Here is a 20,565-nt window from a genome sequence, read left to right as displayed (position 1 = left end):
ATCAATGAGAAATAACCCAATATGATGGAGTTCACTTTGACAGGTCAAATCAAAGGAAATCCAAATCGGAAGGGTGTCTTTTCCAACATCTGTTTTTTTTCTCCAGTACAAACTGTGCCAATCTTATGTGACATAAATGTGCATCTTTGGATCACTTATTAATCTGCACAATTTCTGTTCTTCAACTTCTGCAGCTTTGGTGTACTTTCTTTCATCCAGATCGGGTCCGAGCTTGCTTGGAAAGATCACTGGCAAGCCTTAAAGTGGGCTATGTTGACCTCTATCTCATGCATTATCCAGTGGCTATGAAGGTAGGCTATTTATACGATCAGCTGCTTCATGATCAAATGGTATTATAAACTTTGTGAGTATGACCATAATTTCCACAAATGGCTGAGTTAAGCTTCCATCAGAAACTTAAAAGTTTCTTTGAATGATTTTACCAACTCTGCAAAGTAGATCAGACAAAATAGTGATTGGATTATGAGAAAGTGAAGTGTTGCCTAGATTTAGAGATTTCAGATAACAGAAATGACTGGGCTCACACAACCTTTTCCCCCTATCACCACTAGAGTTTTCTGGATTTGTTTCTCACCTTAATCTGTTGGTGGCAAAGGTGGCCTTGAAATAGTTCAAGTTCCATGGTCATTAACAATCAGTGGCTGCCATGACCCAGGGCAGACTTGCATGCAGCCTACTTTAGACATTTTTGGTTCATATATCTGTCCTTGGAACAACAGTTGTTCAGGTAGCTAAAGAATCTTGATAGTGAAAAGGCAGGTTCAAGATGGAGATTCATTGTTGTTGATGGTCTTTTCCAGCGAAAGTTGCACATTCCACAAGAAGAAACTGAAGCAATAAGCAGAGTAACCTATGCATACTAGAGGATTTCATTAGGTCTGGTGGAAAGATTATTTAATAATACTGTGCACATAATCAGTATTAGAGAATAGAGCAACTTGTGAACCCAAAAGTAGTCCTAAGTACTCAGTACACAAGTCACTTGGGAAAGTCAAATGTGAGGCCTGAGTGAGACGCTACTGGCTTTCTTGAATGTTCAGTGACCCATTCCCCAGACACACCCAGAAGTATTGCCATGGGCAACAAATGTGGGGCTAATGAGACTAATGGCTTCTTTTCTAGTATGGGGATGACCTTTTCCCAACCGATGAACATGGGAAGTCGGCATTGGACACAGTGGATTTCTGCGCCACATGGGAGGTGAGTGAGTATTTGAAAGAAAGGCAACAGAGGAAGTTGGAAGAGGAGAGCTAGGTTGTATTTCCACGGCAAAGACGCAGGTCGCCACATGGGGTACTGCAATTCATTATGGTTATGACGATGTTCTGCTGGAGCAGTGGAGATGAATGAATGTATTGATGGAGAATAATAGAGAGAAATAGAAGAAGAACAGAAAGCAGTAGGAATAGATGTCTTCGTTTTCTTATGTGGTAGCGACTCTGATTCTCTCGTAAGGACTCGGGTCCTTTTTTGGCTGCTACTATGTCTTTAGTCATTATCTTTATCCGTTTCTCCTCTTGACAATCAATTCCAGCGAGCTTAATTGTCATTTCTGGCCAGTCTATCCTGCGGAATTTTTTTTCCCAATATTTTGGGATCAAACACATAGTCCAGGTCACCTCAACCACTCTGCCACTGAGCAATTTTCCAAGCTCCTGCCTGTGTTCTTTGAACAGTTGCAACTTGTACTTATACAGATGTATGAACGATAGAAATGGCTCCTCACTTCCGCTTGCTCTCTAGGCCATGGAGAAGTGTAAGGAGGCAGGGCTGGCCAAGTCCATTGGGGTGTCCAACTTCAACCACAGACAGCTAGCGCGGATCCTGAACAAGCCGGGACTCAAGTACAAGCCGGTCTGCAATCAGGTGAGCTGCCTTAGCCTCCTCTTCATTTTCTATTTCATTTACATATTTCTTCATCGATATGAGCTTTAAAAAAATTTTGTCTTCTCAGATTATCTCAATTAATTGGAAGGAAAGATGGGAACACCAATCTCCATCTCAGAAAATATGGAAGTCTCTCAGTCGTGTCTGACTACTAAAAGTCTTAGTTTAAGTGTGAGCACATGTTAGTGTCTAGTTGGTTCAGAACCTGAGAGGCAGCATTTGGTAAGCATACTTGAGGTAGGAAGAATGGAAAGTATTGGACTGCAGAAGTTGCTATAAAAGGAATAACTCTAAGGTTGCCTTTGAGAAGTGGGCTGACAGTAGTGATAGAGTGAAATAGGGTAGGTCCGTGGAAGGGCTTATGTGAAGTTTCCATGCTTCTGTCCGTCACATTGGCTTATCTGGCTATTGGTATACCTACACTGAAAGAAACACGGACTCTGAAAGTCACCCAGGTTAGGCTGATTTATCTGTTTCTAGTGACACCAAAGGTAGAAGAAATGCACTCTGAGGAACTTATTTCAGAACACAGAGCTGACACTGTTAGAAATCTATTTAGCTTCTGTTTGCCTTCTGACCCTATTCAAACTTTTTTTTAAAGGATATGTCTTATTTTTCTGGGTCTGTGGGCAATTTTTTTTGATTCTTTCTATTCATGAGTGATGATCTTTGATTTAAAAATAAAAGTGATAATATCTCTTAAGTCATTATATATATTGACACACTTTGGCTTTCTGATAAATATTAAAGTCTTCATGTAGTTATAAAATTAGATTTCCCTTACACTTACCATTAAATATGTCTAACATTTAGAATAACTTGTACCTTGATACAAGATATGCATGTTTTTCATCATGTATTAAAGTAATTACAATGGGACCACATTTATGTTGGTGAGTCTGCACACAAATCTGTACTACTGTGCTGAATCTCTTTCTGAACAAATTGTCCACACGGATCTTCCATGTGAGCATATCTCCTAGCAATGAAGAGTTCTCTCACATAAATTTCTATTACTACACCCCAAGAAATTAACGCTAATTTCCTCACAACATCTAAATCTATGTATTTAATTTTCCTATAGTTCTTTTTTTTCCAAGTTCCATTTTTCCCACATGTTGTTTCCTGTCACATTTCTCACACTTAATCTGAAACAGTCACCAATTCCTCTTATCTTATGATATTAATTAGGTTTTATATCAGTTTCTGTCAAGGTGGTATGTAAGTTGATAGTATGCTATATTTTTCAAATAGAACCATACTAGGAAGCATGCCATTCTTGAAATAGTAGAGATGTTTGTTTTCAACACTTGGTTGAGTATTCCGGGCCACAGCTCTTTGTAAATGCATGATTTCCCATTTTACAATGGTGCTGTGAATATTTTAATAGCCTTTTTCATTTGTCAGTCTGCAAGGTTCCACCTAAAGGCAAATTTAAACATAATTATTTAGTTTTCATCAGTGATTGTTAGAAAAATTAGAATCTGGGGATTTGTGAGGACCTTATTTATTTATTTATTTTTGTTAATCATGGTACTTGAGCTCTGAGCCTGGGCTTTCCATGAGCTCTTCAGCTCAAGGCTAGAGCTCTTCAGCTCAAGGCTAGTGTTCTACCTCTCGAGCTACAGCACCACTTCCAGATTTCTGGTGGTTAATTGGCAATTAGACTTTTGGACTTTTCTTGCCCAAGCTGGCTTTGAATCTTGTTCCTTAGATTTCAGCTTCCTGGGTCGCTATGATTACAGGTATGAGTCACTGGTGCCTGGCTTGTGAGTATTTTGCTTTTAATTATTCTACTTACTTATCTTAGAATGCAAACAATTTTATTCCTTAAGAGGACAAATTACCTTTATCCCTATTAGACAAGTTTATGGTTAAAGTTTCTCTTCAAAACAATGCTATGATAAAGGAATGGATTATTTTCCTCACCATGGGAAAAATTGCCTCTCCTTGTTGTTTCTGTAGGTCTACTCTTAAAAACTCATGAATATATATTGGTAGAATGGATTTTACTGATTACAGTTCCAAGGAACAACTTTGACTAAATGTCACCAGAAGAATTCTACTAATCTGTTCTTCTGTTTTGTTTTGTTTTTTTCCTCCGGACTTGTTATTGTGAATCACTCCCTAAATCTAAATTTCTTGCAAGTGTTTTAGAAGGATCACCTTTTGGGTAGTTGACTGGACTAGAATTTCTTATGTCTTTGTAATGGTAAAAAATTACCTGGCTAAAAAGAGGTAATTGTTTTCAGCATTGTCCACAGAATTGATTCACTCAAGAAAATTACTTTAAAAAAATCCTTGTCATTTTAACTCAAATTTAATGTTCCATGTGTTTTTATTGCTCAGCTTTAATTTTATAAACATTTCTCCTTTATGTCAACATGCGGTTTACTTCTAATGTGATACCATTCTGTCTTGTTCATGTGTAGGCAGCTTGCCAGCCAGATCTCACATATACCGCATTCTTTTCTGTCTTGCCCAATTGCAGGTAGAATGTCATCCCTACCTCAACCAGAGTAAGCTGCTGGATTTCTGCAAATCGAAGGATATTGTTCTGGTTGCCTATGGTGCCCTGGGAACTCAAAGATACAAACGATGGTAAGAAGTCTAGCAGAGAGTTTGCTTAGAACACTATAGTTGAAGAGATAAGTTTAGTTCTATAGGATTTTCTATTGGTTTTGGGACTTGAACCCAGAGCCTGGGCACTGTCCCTGAGCTTTCTGCTCAAGGCTAGTGCTGTACCACTTTGAGCCACAGTTTCACTTCCCGTTTTCTGGTAGTTGATTGGAGATCAGGGCTTCATGGACTTTCCTGCCTGGGCTCGCTTTGAACCAAGATATTTGGATCTCAGCCTCCTGAGTACCTCGGATGAGAGGTGTGAGCCACTAGTGCCCACCTTAGTCTCAGCTTTTGAAAGTACATTCTGAACTGGCTCAGGAGTAAAATTGTATTTAAATATACCTTTTTTTTTTTTTTGCTAAAGAAATATTCCTGGTCTAAAATGGACCCTCTAGTGCATTTTGAAAGTCCCCTAATAAAATTGAGTAGTCACCCTCTGGTGTTCAGCACTTCTGTCTCTCCTTCCAGGGTGGACCAGAGCTCCCCAGTACTCTTGAATGATCCAGTTCTTGGGGCCTTGGCAAAAAAGTACAATCAAAGTCCAGCCCTGATTGCGCTTCGCTACCAGCTGCAACGTGGGGTTGTGGTTCTGGCCCAGAGTTTCATAGAACGGAAGATGAAAGAGAACGTGCAGGTAATGAGGGTGCTTGCTGGCATCAAGGCTCCTATTTATTCTTCACATGAATCCTCTGAGCACCTTTCTGGATTAAATTGTTTGTGATATTTCCTCTGCCTGTGAGATTCCAGTGCTCTTTCTTCTCATTTACATTAGAGAAGAGAACTGGACTGAGAATTGAAGTAGGATTTGGAAGAGCAATGCGAATTTGGTTTCAGAATGAAATCATCCATACACTGCATTGTTGGGGACAACTGTGTCTTTAAGAGGCCACAGCTGGCTTTAGCCCAACCCCTCTTCTTCAGCCTTTATCAGGAAGAGAAGCACTGGCCCTTGGGGTGGGAACACTTCCGTGCCATCATGGCGGGGATTTCTACAGAGACCCAGCTCTTGGGGGACTGTAGTCGCCGCCCATAGAGGAAGTTCGTGACATCACCATGACGAACATGGTCTTTAGCCTGTGACTGGCCCTTTGTCCAGTCCCCCTCCTTTCCCGCCATCACCGTTATATAAACCCCCTCCCAATTTAATCCTGTGAGACCCATTCAACCATCAGGCAGTCTCCCCGGAATTTTCTTCCTGCGTTCCACACGTGAGGGGGGCTGACGGGGAAGGGGATTCCGGCATTTCTCCTCAACTCAGCAGAGTCCACAAAGATATGCCTTACTCCTCCTGCCGGTGGTAGGGGTGGCGCCGAGTGTCTTTCATAGTTTGGGTTCAGGCATTTTCCCTGGGAGATAAGGGGAAAAAGGGGTCCAGTGCCCCCCAACACTTCATATTCCTACGCAAATGATATTTTCTTTCTTAAGAGGGAGATGTGAGGTTTTTTTTTTGTTTGTTTTGCTAGTCCTGGAGCTTGGACTCAGGGCCTGAGCACTGTCCCTGGGTTCTTTTTGCTCAAGGCTAGCACTCTGCCACTTGAGCCACAGCGCCACTTCTGGCCTATTCTTTATATGGGGTGCTGAGGAATCAAACCTAGGGCTTCGTGCATGTTAGGCAAGAATTCTACCAGGAGGCCATATTCCCAGCCTTCGAGCAGTGAGTTTTTAAATTTGAATTTCATTATAAGGTTGATGTACAAAGGGGTTACAGATACGTAAGTCATGTAATGAGTGTATTTCTTTTTGAACAGTCTTACCTCCTCCCTCATTTCTCCAGCTTTTCCCTCTCCTGAGCCCCTCTGCCCAAATTGTATAGTTCATTTCCAACATAATGTCTAGGGAATAGCTCTGCTGAATTGGTTCACCCTTTGTCCTACTCTTTGTATGATTCCCTGTCCCTTCCCCAAATCAGATAAACATATATGTCAGACAAAGGGTACAGAAATGAAAAACAGTAGTAACAGGGAATAAACCAAAGGAAAGGAAAAAAAAATACCTGCAAAATCTCTTGTATCCATTTCTTTGAGTTCATTTTGGTATGCATCATTTTATATGGTCATATGCATGCACGTATCTGTTGAGCCATCATGATCCTCTAAGAATATCCTCCTTTGTTCTTACTGTGTGAATGTTTAGAGTTCTGTTTAATTAAGCAAGTCCAAGTGTAATTATTTGTCTTTTACTATCCACTGGGTTTACTTGTAGATTTATAAACATATTCTACCTATTACAAATGAGGGAAACCATGCAACCTATGTTTCTTTGTGTCTGGCTTATTTTACTTACACTATGTTCCCAAGTGTTTCCATTTCCTTACACATGGGAAAATATCATTATTTCTGATGGAAGCATAGAATTCCATTGTGTATTTATATCACATTTTCTTGATGTTTTCTTCCACGAAGGGCCATCTGGATTGATTCTGTATTTTAGCTATAGTTAACTAATGCTGCAATGAGCATGGTTGTGCTTGTGGCTTTAGTGTGGCCTGGGTTGTGGTCATTTGGGTAAATAAGGTTAAGGATTTTTTATTCTGAAAGTTATTATGGTTCTATTTTTCATTTTCTGTGTATAAGTATTTTAACTTTCTTACTTTGTTTTGAGTTTCTCCATTGGTTGGTTGAATTTTTTCTTGTTTGTCCATTGATCTAAGTCAACGACCCTTTCATTTTCCAAGAGATCATATTTGTTATGCTATTTCTACAGTAGTTATAATAGAAACCATCCACACTCGAGCATTTATTTAGCTCAAGATCCTATTGTTAAGCAGTGTTTTTGGGTCAGCCACTCTTCAGGTCTTCATTTGTACATAGCATCTTGTTTTTCAATATACTTTGCTTTCAAGAAATTTGCTCAGTGTTTTAAATGCTGGCTATTAAATCTAATTTACTTGGATATTCAAGATAGTTAATGCAGCATCTAAATATTTTAATTTTTTTCTTTCTGTGTCATAGGTTTTTGGTTTCCAGTTATCTTTAGAGGACATGAAAGTGATAGATGGCCTGAATAGAAAATTAAGATATCTTGGTGCAGAGTTGTAAGTAACTTTATTATTTTATATTAAGCTTCAACTTATTTTAGTATCAAATCTTTTCCTTCCTTTTCAGAAACCCAGCACTGCATTAGCTTATCCAGTGGCTCCCATTGTCATAGTCAATGGAACATTTGGTTTTGAGTTACTGAACTAGGGATATCTCAATGCAGTACATAATGGAATTTGTGAGAAGACAGAATGAAAGCAAGTGAATGCTGTTTCCGTCATGGAGGGAAATTTATAGTCATCAAAAATGTCTTCCTTCAGGGCTTATGATACACACACACATACATACACACACACAAATACACAAACATACTCCCTGTTCATATTCACTCATGATAGATGTCCATTGTCCATGTCCATATATACATGCTTATGTATGTATATATATATCCCTTTCGTTTTGAACATTCTTAATTCATAGTAAGGATAAATTTGCTCCTGTTTGAAAGGGGATTAGCAAATTTACAATATCATTGCTCAAAAAATGAGTGGATAACTTAACACTGTTAATATTTTTATTACTTTAAAGAAAGATGAAGACTAAGATAGACATAATACCATGAGATAGAGAGCACCAAGCAATCAGAAATTCCCACTGCCTATTAAATACTTCAATAATTATTGTTTCTTTATCCCTTTTTATTTTGTATTGGCAAATATAGAGCTCTACCAATTCATGGTAATATGAGCATCTGTCTTAGAAATGACTTCTTTCTATATCTGACTCTAATACTATATGTTCTGCATGATAGGAGTAAGTAAACAATTCAATAAAATAGTACATTTATTTAATTTATATTCAAAATTAAATTAATTGGTAAAAATAAAAATATATTTGTAGCACTAACCAAAAAATATCCTCAAATTGCATTGTGTGTTGGTAATTATGTGAAATTTTCTTTGGACTAAGCTTGAAATAAGAGACTTCTTTATCTTTGAGAAACTGAAATAAAAAGGGCTATCGTTTTCTTAATTTCCTTTGGTCGATGGACACATAGGGCAAATGAAGAAGTATGTATCGATGCTTCTTCTCATGTTTTCCATGTGTTCTGTTCTGGAGGAATATAGTTGAGAAAATTTGGCTCTTATATTTCAAGGTACTCCTTGTGAAAGTACAGTCAATAAAATTGGAATGGGAAATTCTTGGTCTAGTCAGAATATATGACGAATGTTAAATGAACAGTAGTTTCATAGGTATCACATATTAACTTCTATTGAAATGGATTCGTGAGCTTATGTTATGCATTCTTTCTCCTTGTATCCTTGCTGATCACCCTGATTTCCTGTTTTCTGATGAATACTGAAATGGAGGCCTGTGTGATAAGTCTTCTCCCTGAAGTTCCCATGTGCAGAGGGGCCTGGGGGCCTTGTGGCCCTGCCCTTGGGATATATCTGTCCCATGCTATTCGTGCTGCTTAGTGGTTGCACACAGCTAAAGCTGACTCCCCCAGGCTGCACGAGAAGGCTGCCCATTGTCATCACTTTTTGAAATAAACACAAATTTGCTTCTCTAAGGAGCCTTCCTAACACTGTCTTTGTCACTTGCATGTTTTGTTTCCTCTTCACTTTGTAGAAGTAACCAAAAGTGATTTGGCTCCAAGTCAGTAGATGGGGTTCAGGAGACCATGCTCGTCATTTTCTCTCAGAGTCCAAATGAATCACCAATATTCTGCAAAGATTGCAAATCTCCGAGAAGATTTAATAATCATGTAGTCTTATCTATCAAAAAGGTTAAAATTTAAGTTTTCATACATGCTTATCTATAATACATATAGTGTGATGATATTACAACATCAACTAATCTACTGGTTATTTTCAACTACTATATCACACTCAGTTCTTTATAATAGTTCAATAATAAATAATTTACCAATTCCAATTTTAATCCCCAAAATATTCTGTTATATAAAATTGTAGCCACCTATTCCAATATTTAATTAATTTCATTTCTTTCCTCTTTTATGGATAATGTTCATTGAGGTCCTGAACTACTGAAATCCATTGCTAAGCACAATGCATGTTGATCAATGTCACCTGCTACCACTACATCTTCCATAGGATGTGACTGCATTTGGGTTTGGACAGTTGACGCTGGGCAATCAGGTTTCCCATTAGTCATCTCTTCTAAGGCTCTAAAGTAGAAATTAAAGGAATCTGTGGACAGGCATGCATTTTAGTTCTTCCTGGACTGAACACAGATTAGAACAAATCTAAAAGTTCCTTCTAAGAAAGGCAAAGGATGCAATCCAGATACTTGAGAAATCCAGGTTGGTGGCTCTGCCCAGTAGCAAACTTGGAGATAAGGGAAAGTTCCAGAGAAGTGTCCCATTAGAACTGCACTGGCTCAAGGCTAAAGAAGAGTGGCCCCATGTCATTGAAGAAGGGAAGAACTCCATCTGTCATAGGTAGGTCTAGATGGAGGTAGTAATATATGGAGTTAATTTTATTGAGGTTTATACATGAATGAAAATGACATGTTGAAACCCTTTACTATGTACAATTCAATATATGCCAATAAAACAACCAAAATTAACTTTCATAAAAATAAAGTGTTTCGAATTCTCTTCTTACAAGTGAAACAGTACCCCTTCCTTATATTAACTAATTATTAGGCAGGTAGTAACACTGGTTAACCATTACACAGTTACACAATTGACACTGGTTAAACATTAGTCAGGTATATGATCATAAGTTTCTCAGTGTTCCTGTGCAGGCAGAAGAAGGAACAGGATCTGCTTAGTCATACAACTGATCGACTATGAATTGTAAAGATCACTGTGTGAAACTAAACGATGGTCATTTCATCCCCTCATTGGGATTTGGGACCTGCACAACTGAAGATGTAAGTTCTCATAGGGTGGAATGTTGAAAAGAAAAGAACCTTAGACTAATTAGAAATTGAACTGGGCTGTGAAGACTTAATGCCTTCTTGTATGAGTGATAGCAATTCACTTGGTTCTTGGGTCTTCCAGGTTAGTGCTAAGCTCAACCTAATTATACATCGATATTTTTTGAGAATACATTTTTTTCCATCAGCATTTAATGCATCATAAAGAAAGAAAGGATGCACAAAACAAAGCTGTTTTCATAACACATTGTTCTCTGCCCAAGTTCCAGTGATCTATGGAGTTCTGGTTGGCATCTAGGGACTTTGATCCCTTAGCAGGCATTTAAAGACAAGGATGGTGGACGTTGCTAAATGGCTTATATAAAAAAAGAGGAGTGCATGTTTGTATTCTGCCTTCTTTTGAGGGACTGGATTTGATAGGTCTGGTCAGAGCACTCCATGTAATATGTAACTCGTGGAAAATCCTCTAACAGCTTTCATTATAGATACACTTGCCATTTTTATGAAGAGTCAATTCCTAGGGAATTCAGCCTGTTTCACTAGAGTAGAGTCACAGACATTTGCATCATATTTCTTCTACATTTTTGTTACGAAGATTCTTCTCCTGTGATGTTTACTTAGTGACCTCAATTTATGAATTGTAATATGCTGATTTCAATATGCTGATCCTAAAGGTCATTCCAGACAACCTACAAATGTGAGATGGTCTTCTATAATACCAATGATTAATCAAGATTGCATGGGTTTGCAAAGGACCTTGAATGTAATATTCTTATTTATCAGAAAGACCCAGAAAATGTGGGTTAGATTTTCTTACTCCATTTTCAAAAGTATCAGCTCTTTTGAATGTAAATAATTGGGTATATAACCTCCGAATAACATTTTGGGTTTCATTTAGTTTTACAGAAAGTGGGATTTCAATGATCAGGGAATGAGGCTTTTGTCCAATACGCAGTCTAACAATGATTTGTGGTACAAATGTCTTCAGTCTTGTCAACTGTCCTCTTGGCTTACTCTGAGCTCTAGTGATAATCTGTTTCTCCAAATACTACTTCTGGTTGCCCCCCTAGGTTCCCAAGAGTAAGGCCGTGGAGGCTACCAAGTTAGCTATAGATGCCGGCTTCCGCCATATTGACACTGCTTATGTATACCAAGTGGAAGAGGAGGTAGGGCAGGCCATCCGAAGCAAGATTGAAGAGGGCATTGTGAAGAGAGAAGATATATTCATCACCTCAAAGGTACGGTGTCTACAGTGTGAAAGTGTGCAAATGAATGATGTGATGTAAAGAAGAGAAATTGATGAAAATGAAACAGCAGTTCGTGAAATGTGCTTATCTGTGCACCTTTTACTCTCATCTATTTTCCCCTATGTAAAACAGAGAAAGAGTCAATGGCTCACACTTGTAATCCTAGCTACTCAGAGGGCTGAGATCTGAGGATCATGGTTCAAACCTAGCCCAGGCAGGAAAGACTGAGAGACACTTGTCTCCAATTAGCTACCAAAGAGCCAGAAGCAGAGCTGTGGTTCAAATGGTAGATCACTAGGCTTGAGTAAAGAAGCTTAGGGACAGTGCTAAGGCCCTACATTCAAGCTCCAGACACACACAGACACACACACAGAGCAACATACACACAACCAAATACACACAAAGCAATTTACAAAGGTAATGACTACTCACTGTATATAAATTTATAACATTAAAGTGTCTTTACTTGTATGTACCTCAACTCAAAGAACCATTATTTACAATGGGCTCTGAAATGGGAAAGACTATGCTCTAATTATGACTGTCTTTCTCTCCTTATTTATTTATTATGGTTTGTTATTTCTCTCTTTATTTATTTTATACATTTTCTTGAAATCTATACGATGAAATTTTAATGTTCACAAATGTCATAGAATTGATATTATCTGGATAGTAAATGATTTACAAGTGAAATGTATTAATTTGTGTAACACACTGAAATGCTCACATATATGTCCCTGTAGCTATGTAAATACAAAGATGTTAATTGTTCATTTAGCAATGAGTGAGAGAAGTAGAGCAATATTAAATGTACAATATGCATGAAAAGTAATTTAGGGATTGGAAGTGATTGTTACTTGAAAAAAATTATCCCGTGTAAAATTGATTTCCCATTTTTCCACATCAATGAGAAATAACCCAATATGATGGGGTTCACTTTGACAGGTCAAATCAAAGGAAATCCAAATCTGAAGGGTGTCTTTTCCAACATCTGTTTTTTTTCTCCAGTACAAACTGTGCCAATCTTATGTGACATAATGTGCATCTTTGGATCACTTATTAATCTGCACAATTTTGTTCTTTAACTTCTGCAGCTTTGGTGTACTTTCTTTCGTCCAGATCGGGTCCGACCTTGCTTGGAAAGATCACTGGCAAGCCTTAAAGTGGGCTATGTTGACCTCTACCTCATACATTATCCAGTGGCTATGAAGGTAGGCTATTGATACGATTAGCTGCTTCATGATCAAATGGTATTATAAACTTTGTGAGTATGACCATAATTTCCACAAATGGTTGAGTTAAGCTTCCATCAGAAACTTAAAAGTTTCTTTGAATGATTTTACCAAAGTAGATCAGATCTGCAAAGTAGATCTGATAAAATAGTGCTTGGGTTATGAGAAAGTTCAAGTGTTGCCTAGATTTACAGATTTCAGATAACAGAAATGACTGGGCTCACACAACCTTTTCCCCCTATCACCACTAGAGGTTTCTTGATTTGTTTCTCACCTTAATCTGTTGGTGGCAAAGGTGGCCTGGAAACAGTTCAAGTTCCATGGTCTTTAACAATCAGTGGCTGCCATGACCCAGGGCAGACTTGCATGCAGCCTACTTTAGACATTTTTGGTTCATATATCTGTCCTTGGAACAACAGGTGTTCAGGTACCTAAAGAATCTTGATAGTGAAAAGGCAGGTTCAAGATGGAGATTCAGTGTTGTTGATGGTCTTTTCCAGTGAACATTCCACAAGAAGAAACTGAAGCAATAAGCAGAGTAACCTATGCAAACGAGAGCATTTCATTAGGTCTGGTGGAAAGATTATTTAATAATACTGTGCACATAATGAGAGAATAGAGCAACTCGTGCACCCCAAAATAGTCCCAAGTACTCAGTACACAAGTCACTTGGGAAAGTCAAAAGTGAGGACTGAGTGAGACGCTACTGGCTTTCTTGAATGTTCAGTGACCCATTCCCTAGACACACCCAGAAGTATTGCCATGGGCAACAAATGTGGGGCTAATGAGACTAATGGCTTCATTTCTAGTATGGGGATGACCTTTTCCCAACCGATGAAGATGGGAAGTGGGCAGTGGACACAGTGGATTTCTGCGCTACATGGGAGGTGAGTGAGTATTTGAAAGAAAGGCAACAGAGGAAGTTGGAAGAGGAGAGCTGGGTTGTATTTCCATGGCAGAGACGCAGGTTGCCACATGGGCTATTGCAATTCATTATGGTTATGAGGATGTTCTGCTGGAGCAGTGGAGATGAATGAATGTATTGATGGAAAATAATAGAGAGAAATAGAAGAACAGAAGGCAATAGGAATAGATGTCTTCGTTTTCTCATGTGGTAGCAACTCTGATTCTCTAGTAAGGACTCTGGGGTCCTTTTTCTAGCTGCTGCTATGTCTGTTGTCATTATCTTTATCCATTTCTCCTCTTGACAATCAATTCCAGTGAGCTTAATTGTCATTTCCGGCCAGTCCAGCCTGTGGAGTTTCTGTTTGTTTTCCAATATTGTGGGATCAAACACATAGTCCAGGTCACCTCAACCACTCTGCCACTGAGCAATTTTCCAAGCTCCTGCCTGTGTTCTTTGAACAGTTGCATCTTGTGCTCATACAGATGTATGAACGATAGAAATGGCTCCTCACTTCCGCTTGCTCTCTAGGCCATGGAGAAGTGTAAGGAGGCAGGGCTGGCCAAGTCCATTGGGGTGTCCAACTTCAACCACAGACAGCTAGAGCGGATCCTGAACAAGCCGGGACTCAAGTACAAGCCGGTCTGCAATCAGGTGAGCTGCCTTAGCCTCCTCCTCATTTTCTATTTCATTTTCATATTTCTTCATGGATATGCGCTTTAAAAAAATTTTTGTCTTCTCAGATTATCTCAATTAATTGGAAGCAAAGATGGGAACACCAATCTCCATCTCAGAAAATATGGAAGTCTCTCAGTCATGTCTGACTACTAAAAGTCTTAGTTTAAGTGTGAGCACATGTTAGTGTCTAGTTGGTTCAGAACCTGAGAGGCAGCATTTGGTAAGCATACTTGAGTTAGGAAGAATGGAAAAATATTGGACTGTAGGAGTCGCTATAAAAGGAATAACTCTAAGGTTGCCTTTGAGAAGTGGGCTGACAGCAGCAATAGAGTGAAATATGGTAGGTCAGTGGAAGGGCTTAGGTGAAGTTTCCCTGCTTCTGTCCTTCACATTGGCTTATCTGGCTATTGGTACACCTACACTGAAAGGAACATGGACTCTGAAAGTCACCCAGGTTAGGCTGATTTATCTGTTTCTAGTGACACCAAAGGTAGAAGAAATGCACTCTGAGGAACTTATTACAGAACACAGAGCTGACACTGTTAGAAATCTATTTAGCTTCTGTTTGCCTTCTGGCCCTATTCAGACTTTTTTTTTTTAAAGAATATGTCTTATCTTTCTGGGTCTGTGGGCAATTTTACTTTAGATTCTTTCTACTCATGAGTGATGATCTTTGATTTAAAAATAAAAGTGATAGTATCTCTTAAGTCATTATATATATTGACACACTTTGGCTTTCTGATAAATATTAAAGTCTTCATGTAGTTATAAAATTAGATTTCCCTTATACTTACCATTAAATATGTCTAACATTTAGAATAACTTGTACCTTGATACAAGATATGCATGTTTTTCATCGTGTATTAAAGTAATTACAATGGTACCACATTTATGTTGGTGAGTCTGCACACAAATCTGTACTACTGTGCTGGATCTCTTTCTGAACAAATTGTCCACATGGATCTTCCATGTGAGCATATCTCCTAGCAATGAAGAGTACTCTCACATAAATTTCTATTACTATACCCCAAGAAATTAACGCTAATTTCCTCACAACATCTAAATCTATGTATTTAATTTTCCTATAGTTCTTTTTTTTCCTAGTTCCATTTTTCCCACATGTTGTTTCCTGTCACATTTCTCACACTTGATATTAAATAGTCACCAAATCCTCTTATGATATTAATTAGGTTTTAAATCAATTTCTGTCAAGGTGGTATGTAAGTTGATAGCGTGCTATATTTCTCAAATAGAACCATACTAGGAAGCATGCCATTCTTGGAATAGTAGAGATGTTTGTTTTCAACACTTGGTTGAGTATTCCGGGCCACAGCTCCTTGTAAATGCATGATTTCCCATTTTACAATGGTGCTATGAATATTTTAATAGCCTTTTTCATTTGTCAGTCTCCAAGGTTCCACCTAAAGGCAAATTTAAACATAATTATTTAGTTTCCATCAGTGATTGTTAGAAAAATTAGAATCTGGGGATTTGTGAGGACCTTATTTTTTTTTATTTTTTTTTATTTTTGTTAATCATGGGACTTGAGCTCTGAGCCTGGGCTTTCCATGAGCTCTTCAGCTCAAGGCTAGAGCTCTTCAGCTCAAGGCTAGTGTTCTGCCTCTCCAGCTACAGCACCACTTCCAGATTTCTGGTGGTTAATTGGCGATTAGTCTTTTGGACTTTTCTTGCCCAAGCTGGCTTTGTATCTTGTTCCTCAGATTTCAGCTTCCAGGGTCGCTATGATTATAGGTATGAGTCACTGGTGCCTGGCTTGTGAGTATTTTGCTTTTAAGTATTCTACTTATCTTAGAATGCAAACAATTTTATTCCTTATGAGGACAAACTACCTTTATCCCTATTAGACAAGATTCTGGTTAAAGTTTCTCTTCAAAACAATGCTATGATAAAGGAATGGATTATTTTCCTCAGCAGGGGAAAAATTGTCTCTCCTTTTTGTTTCTGTAGGTCTACTCTTAAAAACTCATGAATATATATTGGTGGAATGGATTTTACTGATTACAGTTCCAAGGAACAACTTTGACTAAATGTCACCAGAAGTATTCTACTAATCTGTTCTTCTGTTTTATTTTGTTTGATTCCTCCGGACTTGTTATTGTGAATCACTCACTAAATCTAAATTTCTTGCAAGTGTTTCAGAGGGACCATGTTTTGGGTAGTCTACTGACTAGAATTTCTTATGTCTTTCTAATGGTAAAAAATTACCTGGCTAAAAAGAGATAATTGTGTTCAGCATTGATGATTTAGTCCACAGAATTTATTCACTCAAGAAAATTACTTTAAAAAAACATCCTTGTCATTTTAACTCAAATTTAATGTTCCATGTGTTTTTATTGCTCAGCTTTAATTTTTTAAACATTTCTCCTTTATGTCAACATGTGGTTTACATCTAATGTGATACCATTCTGTCTTGTTCATGTGTAGGCAGCTTGCTAGCCAGATCTCACATATACCGCATTCTTTTCTGTCTTGCCCAATTGCAGGTAGAATGTCATCCCTACCTCAACCAGAGTAAGCTGCTGGATTTCTGCAAATCGAAGGATATTGTTCTGGTTGCCTATGGTGCCCTGGGAACTCAAAGATACAAACGATGGTAAGAAGTCTAGCAGAGAGTTTGCTTAGAACACTACAGTTGAAGAGATATGTTCAATTCTATAGGCTTTTCTTTTCTTGTCTATTGGTTTTGGGACTTGAACCCAGAGCCTGGGCACTGTCCCTGAGCTTTTCTGCTCAAGGCTAGTGCTGTACCACTTTGAGCCACAGTTTCACTTCCCGTTTTCTGGTAGTTGATTGGAGATCAGGGCTTCATGGACTTTCCTGCCTGGGCTCGCTTTGAACCAAGATGTTTGGATCTCAGCCTCCTGAGTACCTCGGATGAGAGGTGTGAGCCACTAGTGCCCACCTTAGTCTCAGCTTTTTAAAGTACATTCTGAACTGGCTCAGGAGTAAAATTGTATTTAAATATACCTTTTTTTTTTGCTAAAGAAATATTCCTGGTCTAAAATGGACCCTCTAGTGCATTTTGAAAGTCCCCTAATAAAATTGAGTAGTCACCCTCTGGTGTTCAGCACTTCTGTCTCTCCTTCCAGGGTGGACCAGAGCTCCCCAGTACTCTTGAATGATCCAGTTCTTGGTGCCTTGGCAAAAAAGTACAATCAAAGTCCAGCCCTGATTGCGCTTCGCTACCACCTGCAACGTGGGGTTGTGGTTCTGGCCCAGAGTTTAATAGAACGGGAGATAAAAGAGAACGTGCAGGTAATGAGGGTGCTTGCTGGCATCAAGGCTCCTATTTATTCTTCACATGAATCCTCTGAGCACATTTCTGGATTAAATTGTTGTTTGTGACATTTCCTCTGCCTGTGAGATTCCAGTGCTCTTCCTTCTAATTTACAATAGAGAAGAGAACTGGACTAAGAATTGAAGTAGGATTTGGAACAGCAATGCCAATTTGGTTTCAGAATGAAATAATCCATACACTGCATTTCTCTATGAAAATGATATCATTATTTCTGATGGAAGCATAGAATTCCATTGTGTTTTTATATCACATTTTCTTGATATTTTCTTCCACGAAGGGCCATCTGGATTGATTCTGTATCTTAGCTAGAGCTAAATAATGTTGCAATGAGCATGGTTGTGCTTGTAGCTTTAGTGTGGCCTGGGTTGGTCATTTGGGTAAATAAGATTAGTGATTTTTTCATTCTGAAAGATATTATGGTTCTATTTTTCATTTTCTGTGTATAAACATTTTAACTTTCTTACTTTGTTTTGAGTTTCCTCCACTGGTTGGTTGAATTTTTTCTTGTTTGTCCATTGATCTAAGTCAACGACCCTTTCATTTTCCAAGAGATCATATTTGTTATGGTATTTCTACAGTAGTTATAAAAGAAACCATCCTCACTAGAGCATTTATTTAGCTCAAGATCCTATTGTTAAGCAGTGTTTTGGGGTCAGCCACTCTTCAGGTCTTCATTTGTACATAGCATCTTGTTTTTCAATATACTTTGCTTTCAAGAAATTTGCCCAGTGTTTTAAATGCTGGCTATTCAATCTAATTTACTTGGATAGTCAAGACAGTTAATGCAGCATCTAAATATTTTAATATTTTTCTTTCTGTGTCATAGGTTTTTGATTTCCAGTTATCTTTAGAGGACATGAAAATGATAGATGGCCTGAATAGAAAATTAAGATATCTTGGTGCAGAGTTGTAAGTACCTTTATTATTTTATATTAAGCTTCAATTTATTTTAGTATCAAATCTTTTCCTTCCTTTTCAGAAACCCAGCACTGCATTAGCTTATCCAATGGCTCTCGTTGTGGTAGTCAATGGAACATTTGGTTTTGAGTTACTGAACTAGGGATATCTCAATGCAGTACATAATGGAATTTGTGAGAAGACAGAATGAAAGCAAGTGAATGCTGTTTCCGTCATGGAGTGAAATTTATAGTCATCAAAAATGTCTTCCTTCAGGGCTTATGATACACACACACACACGTACACATACACATACATACACACACACACACACAAATACACAAACATACTCCCTGTTCATATTCACTCATGATAGATGTCCATTGTCCATGTCCATATACATATATATGCTTATGTATATATATATATATATATATATCCCTTTCGTTTTGAACATTCTTAATTCATAGTAAGGATAAATTTGCTCCTGTTTGAAAGGGGATTAGCAAATCTACAATATCATTGCTCAAAAAATGAGTGGATAACTTAACACTGTTAATATTTTTATTACTTTAAAGAAAGATGAAGACTAAGATAGACATAATACCATGAGATAGAGAGCACCAAGCAATCAGAAATTCCCACTGCCTATTAAATACTTCAATAATTATTGTTTCTTTATCCCTTTTTATTTTGTATTGGCAAATATAGAGCTCTACCAATTCATGGTAATATGAGCATCTGTCTTAGAAATGACTTCTTTCCATATCTGACTCTAATACTATATGTTATACATGATAGGAGTAAGTAAACAATTCAATAAAATAGTACATTTATTTAATTTATATTCAAAAATTAAATTAATTGGTAAAAATATATTTGTAGCACTAACCAAAAAATATCCTTAAATTACATTGTGTGTTGGTAATTATGCGAAATTTTCTTTGGACTAAGCTTGAAATAAGAGACTTCTTTTTTCTTTGAGAAACTGAAATAAAAAGGGCTATAGTTGTCTTAATTTCCTTTGGTCGATGGACACATAGGGCAAATGAAGAGGTATGTATCGATGCTTCTTCTCATGTTTTCCATGTGTTCTGTTCTGGAGGAAAATAGTTGAGAAAATTTGGCTCTTATATTCCAAGGTACTCCTTGTGAAAGTACAGTCAAGAAAATTGGAATGGGAAATTCTTGGTCTAGTCAGAATATATGAGGAATGTTAACTGAACAGTAGTTTCATAGGTATCACATATTAACTTCTATTGAAATGGATTCGTGAGCTTATGTTATGCATTCTTTCTCCTTGTAGCCTTGCTGATCACCCTGATTACCCGTTTTCTGATGAATACTGAAATGGAGGCCTGTGTGATGTCTTCTCCCTGAAGTTCCCATGTGCAGAGGGGCCTGGGGGCCTTGTGGCCCTGCCCTTGGGATATATCTGTCCCATGCCATTCGTGCTGCTTAGTGGTTGCACACAGCTAAAGCTGACTCCCCCAGGCTGCACGAGAAGGCTGCCCATTGTCATCACTTTTTGAAATAAACACAAAGTTGCTTCCCTAAGGAGCCTTCCTAACACTGTCTTTGTCACTTGCATGTTTTGTTTCCTCTTCACTTTGTAGAAGTAACCAAAAGTGATTTGGCTCCAAGTCAGTAGATGGGGTTCAGGAGACCATGCTCGTCATTTTCTCTCAGAGTCCAAATGGATCACCAATATTCTGCAAAGATTGCAAATCTCCGAGAAGATTTAATAATCATGTAGTCTTATCTATCAAAAAGGGTAAAATTTAAGTTTTCATACATGCTTATCTATAATACATATAGTGTGATGATATTACAACATCGACTAATCTACTGGTTATTTTCAACTACTATATCA

The 20,565-nt window shown here is 38.0% G+C and overlaps 1 protein-coding gene and 1 long non-coding RNA gene across 10 annotated transcripts in view; one reads left to right on the top strand and one right to left on the bottom strand.

Annotated features, from left to right (window-relative positions):
• The window catches only part of LOC125366783 (aldo-keto reductase family 1 member C4-like), a 133,992-nt gene that overhangs the window by 49,381 nt on the left and 64,046 nt on the right, over positions 1-20,565 (top strand). Inside the window, exons 3-9 of one of the 9 annotated variants that reach the window (XM_048367508.1) lie at positions 195-311; positions 1,144-1,221; positions 1,765-1,887; positions 4,400-4,509; positions 4,999-5,164; positions 7,482-7,564; positions 19,999-20,249. The exons of 4 other annotated variants lie outside the window; for them this stretch is intronic. In XM_048367508.1, the coding sequence (XP_048223465.1) occupies positions 195-311; positions 1,144-1,221; positions 1,765-1,887; positions 4,400-4,509; positions 4,999-5,164; positions 7,482-7,564; positions 19,999-20,041 (720 nt within the window). In that variant the 3' untranslated portion in view covers positions 20,042-20,249. Of the gene's footprint in view, positions 1-194; positions 312-1,143; positions 1,222-1,764; positions 1,888-4,399; positions 4,510-4,998; positions 5,165-7,481; positions 7,565-19,998; positions 20,250-20,565 lie in introns of those variants that run through there. 4 more of the 9 variants (XM_048367497.1, XM_048367504.1, XM_048367503.1 and 1 more) reach the window with 4 other exon arrangements.
• Positions 1-20,565, bottom strand: part of LOC125366788 — a 94,321-nt gene that overhangs the window by 36,511 nt on the left and 37,245 nt on the right. Inside the window, exon 3 of the long non-coding RNA XR_007213971.1 lies at positions 2,171-2,181. This is a non-coding gene — a long non-coding RNA (uncharacterized LOC125366788). The remainder of the gene's footprint in view (positions 1-2,170; positions 2,182-20,565) is intronic.

This window comes from Perognathus longimembris, chromosome 18, assembly GCF_023159225.1.
Source record: "Perognathus longimembris pacificus isolate PPM17 chromosome 18, ASM2315922v1, whole genome shotgun sequence".
In the NCBI taxonomy this organism is placed as follows: Eukaryota; Metazoa; Chordata; class Mammalia; order Rodentia; family Heteromyidae; genus Perognathus; species Perognathus longimembris.
This window is presented reverse-complemented; position numbering and strand designations above follow the sequence as displayed.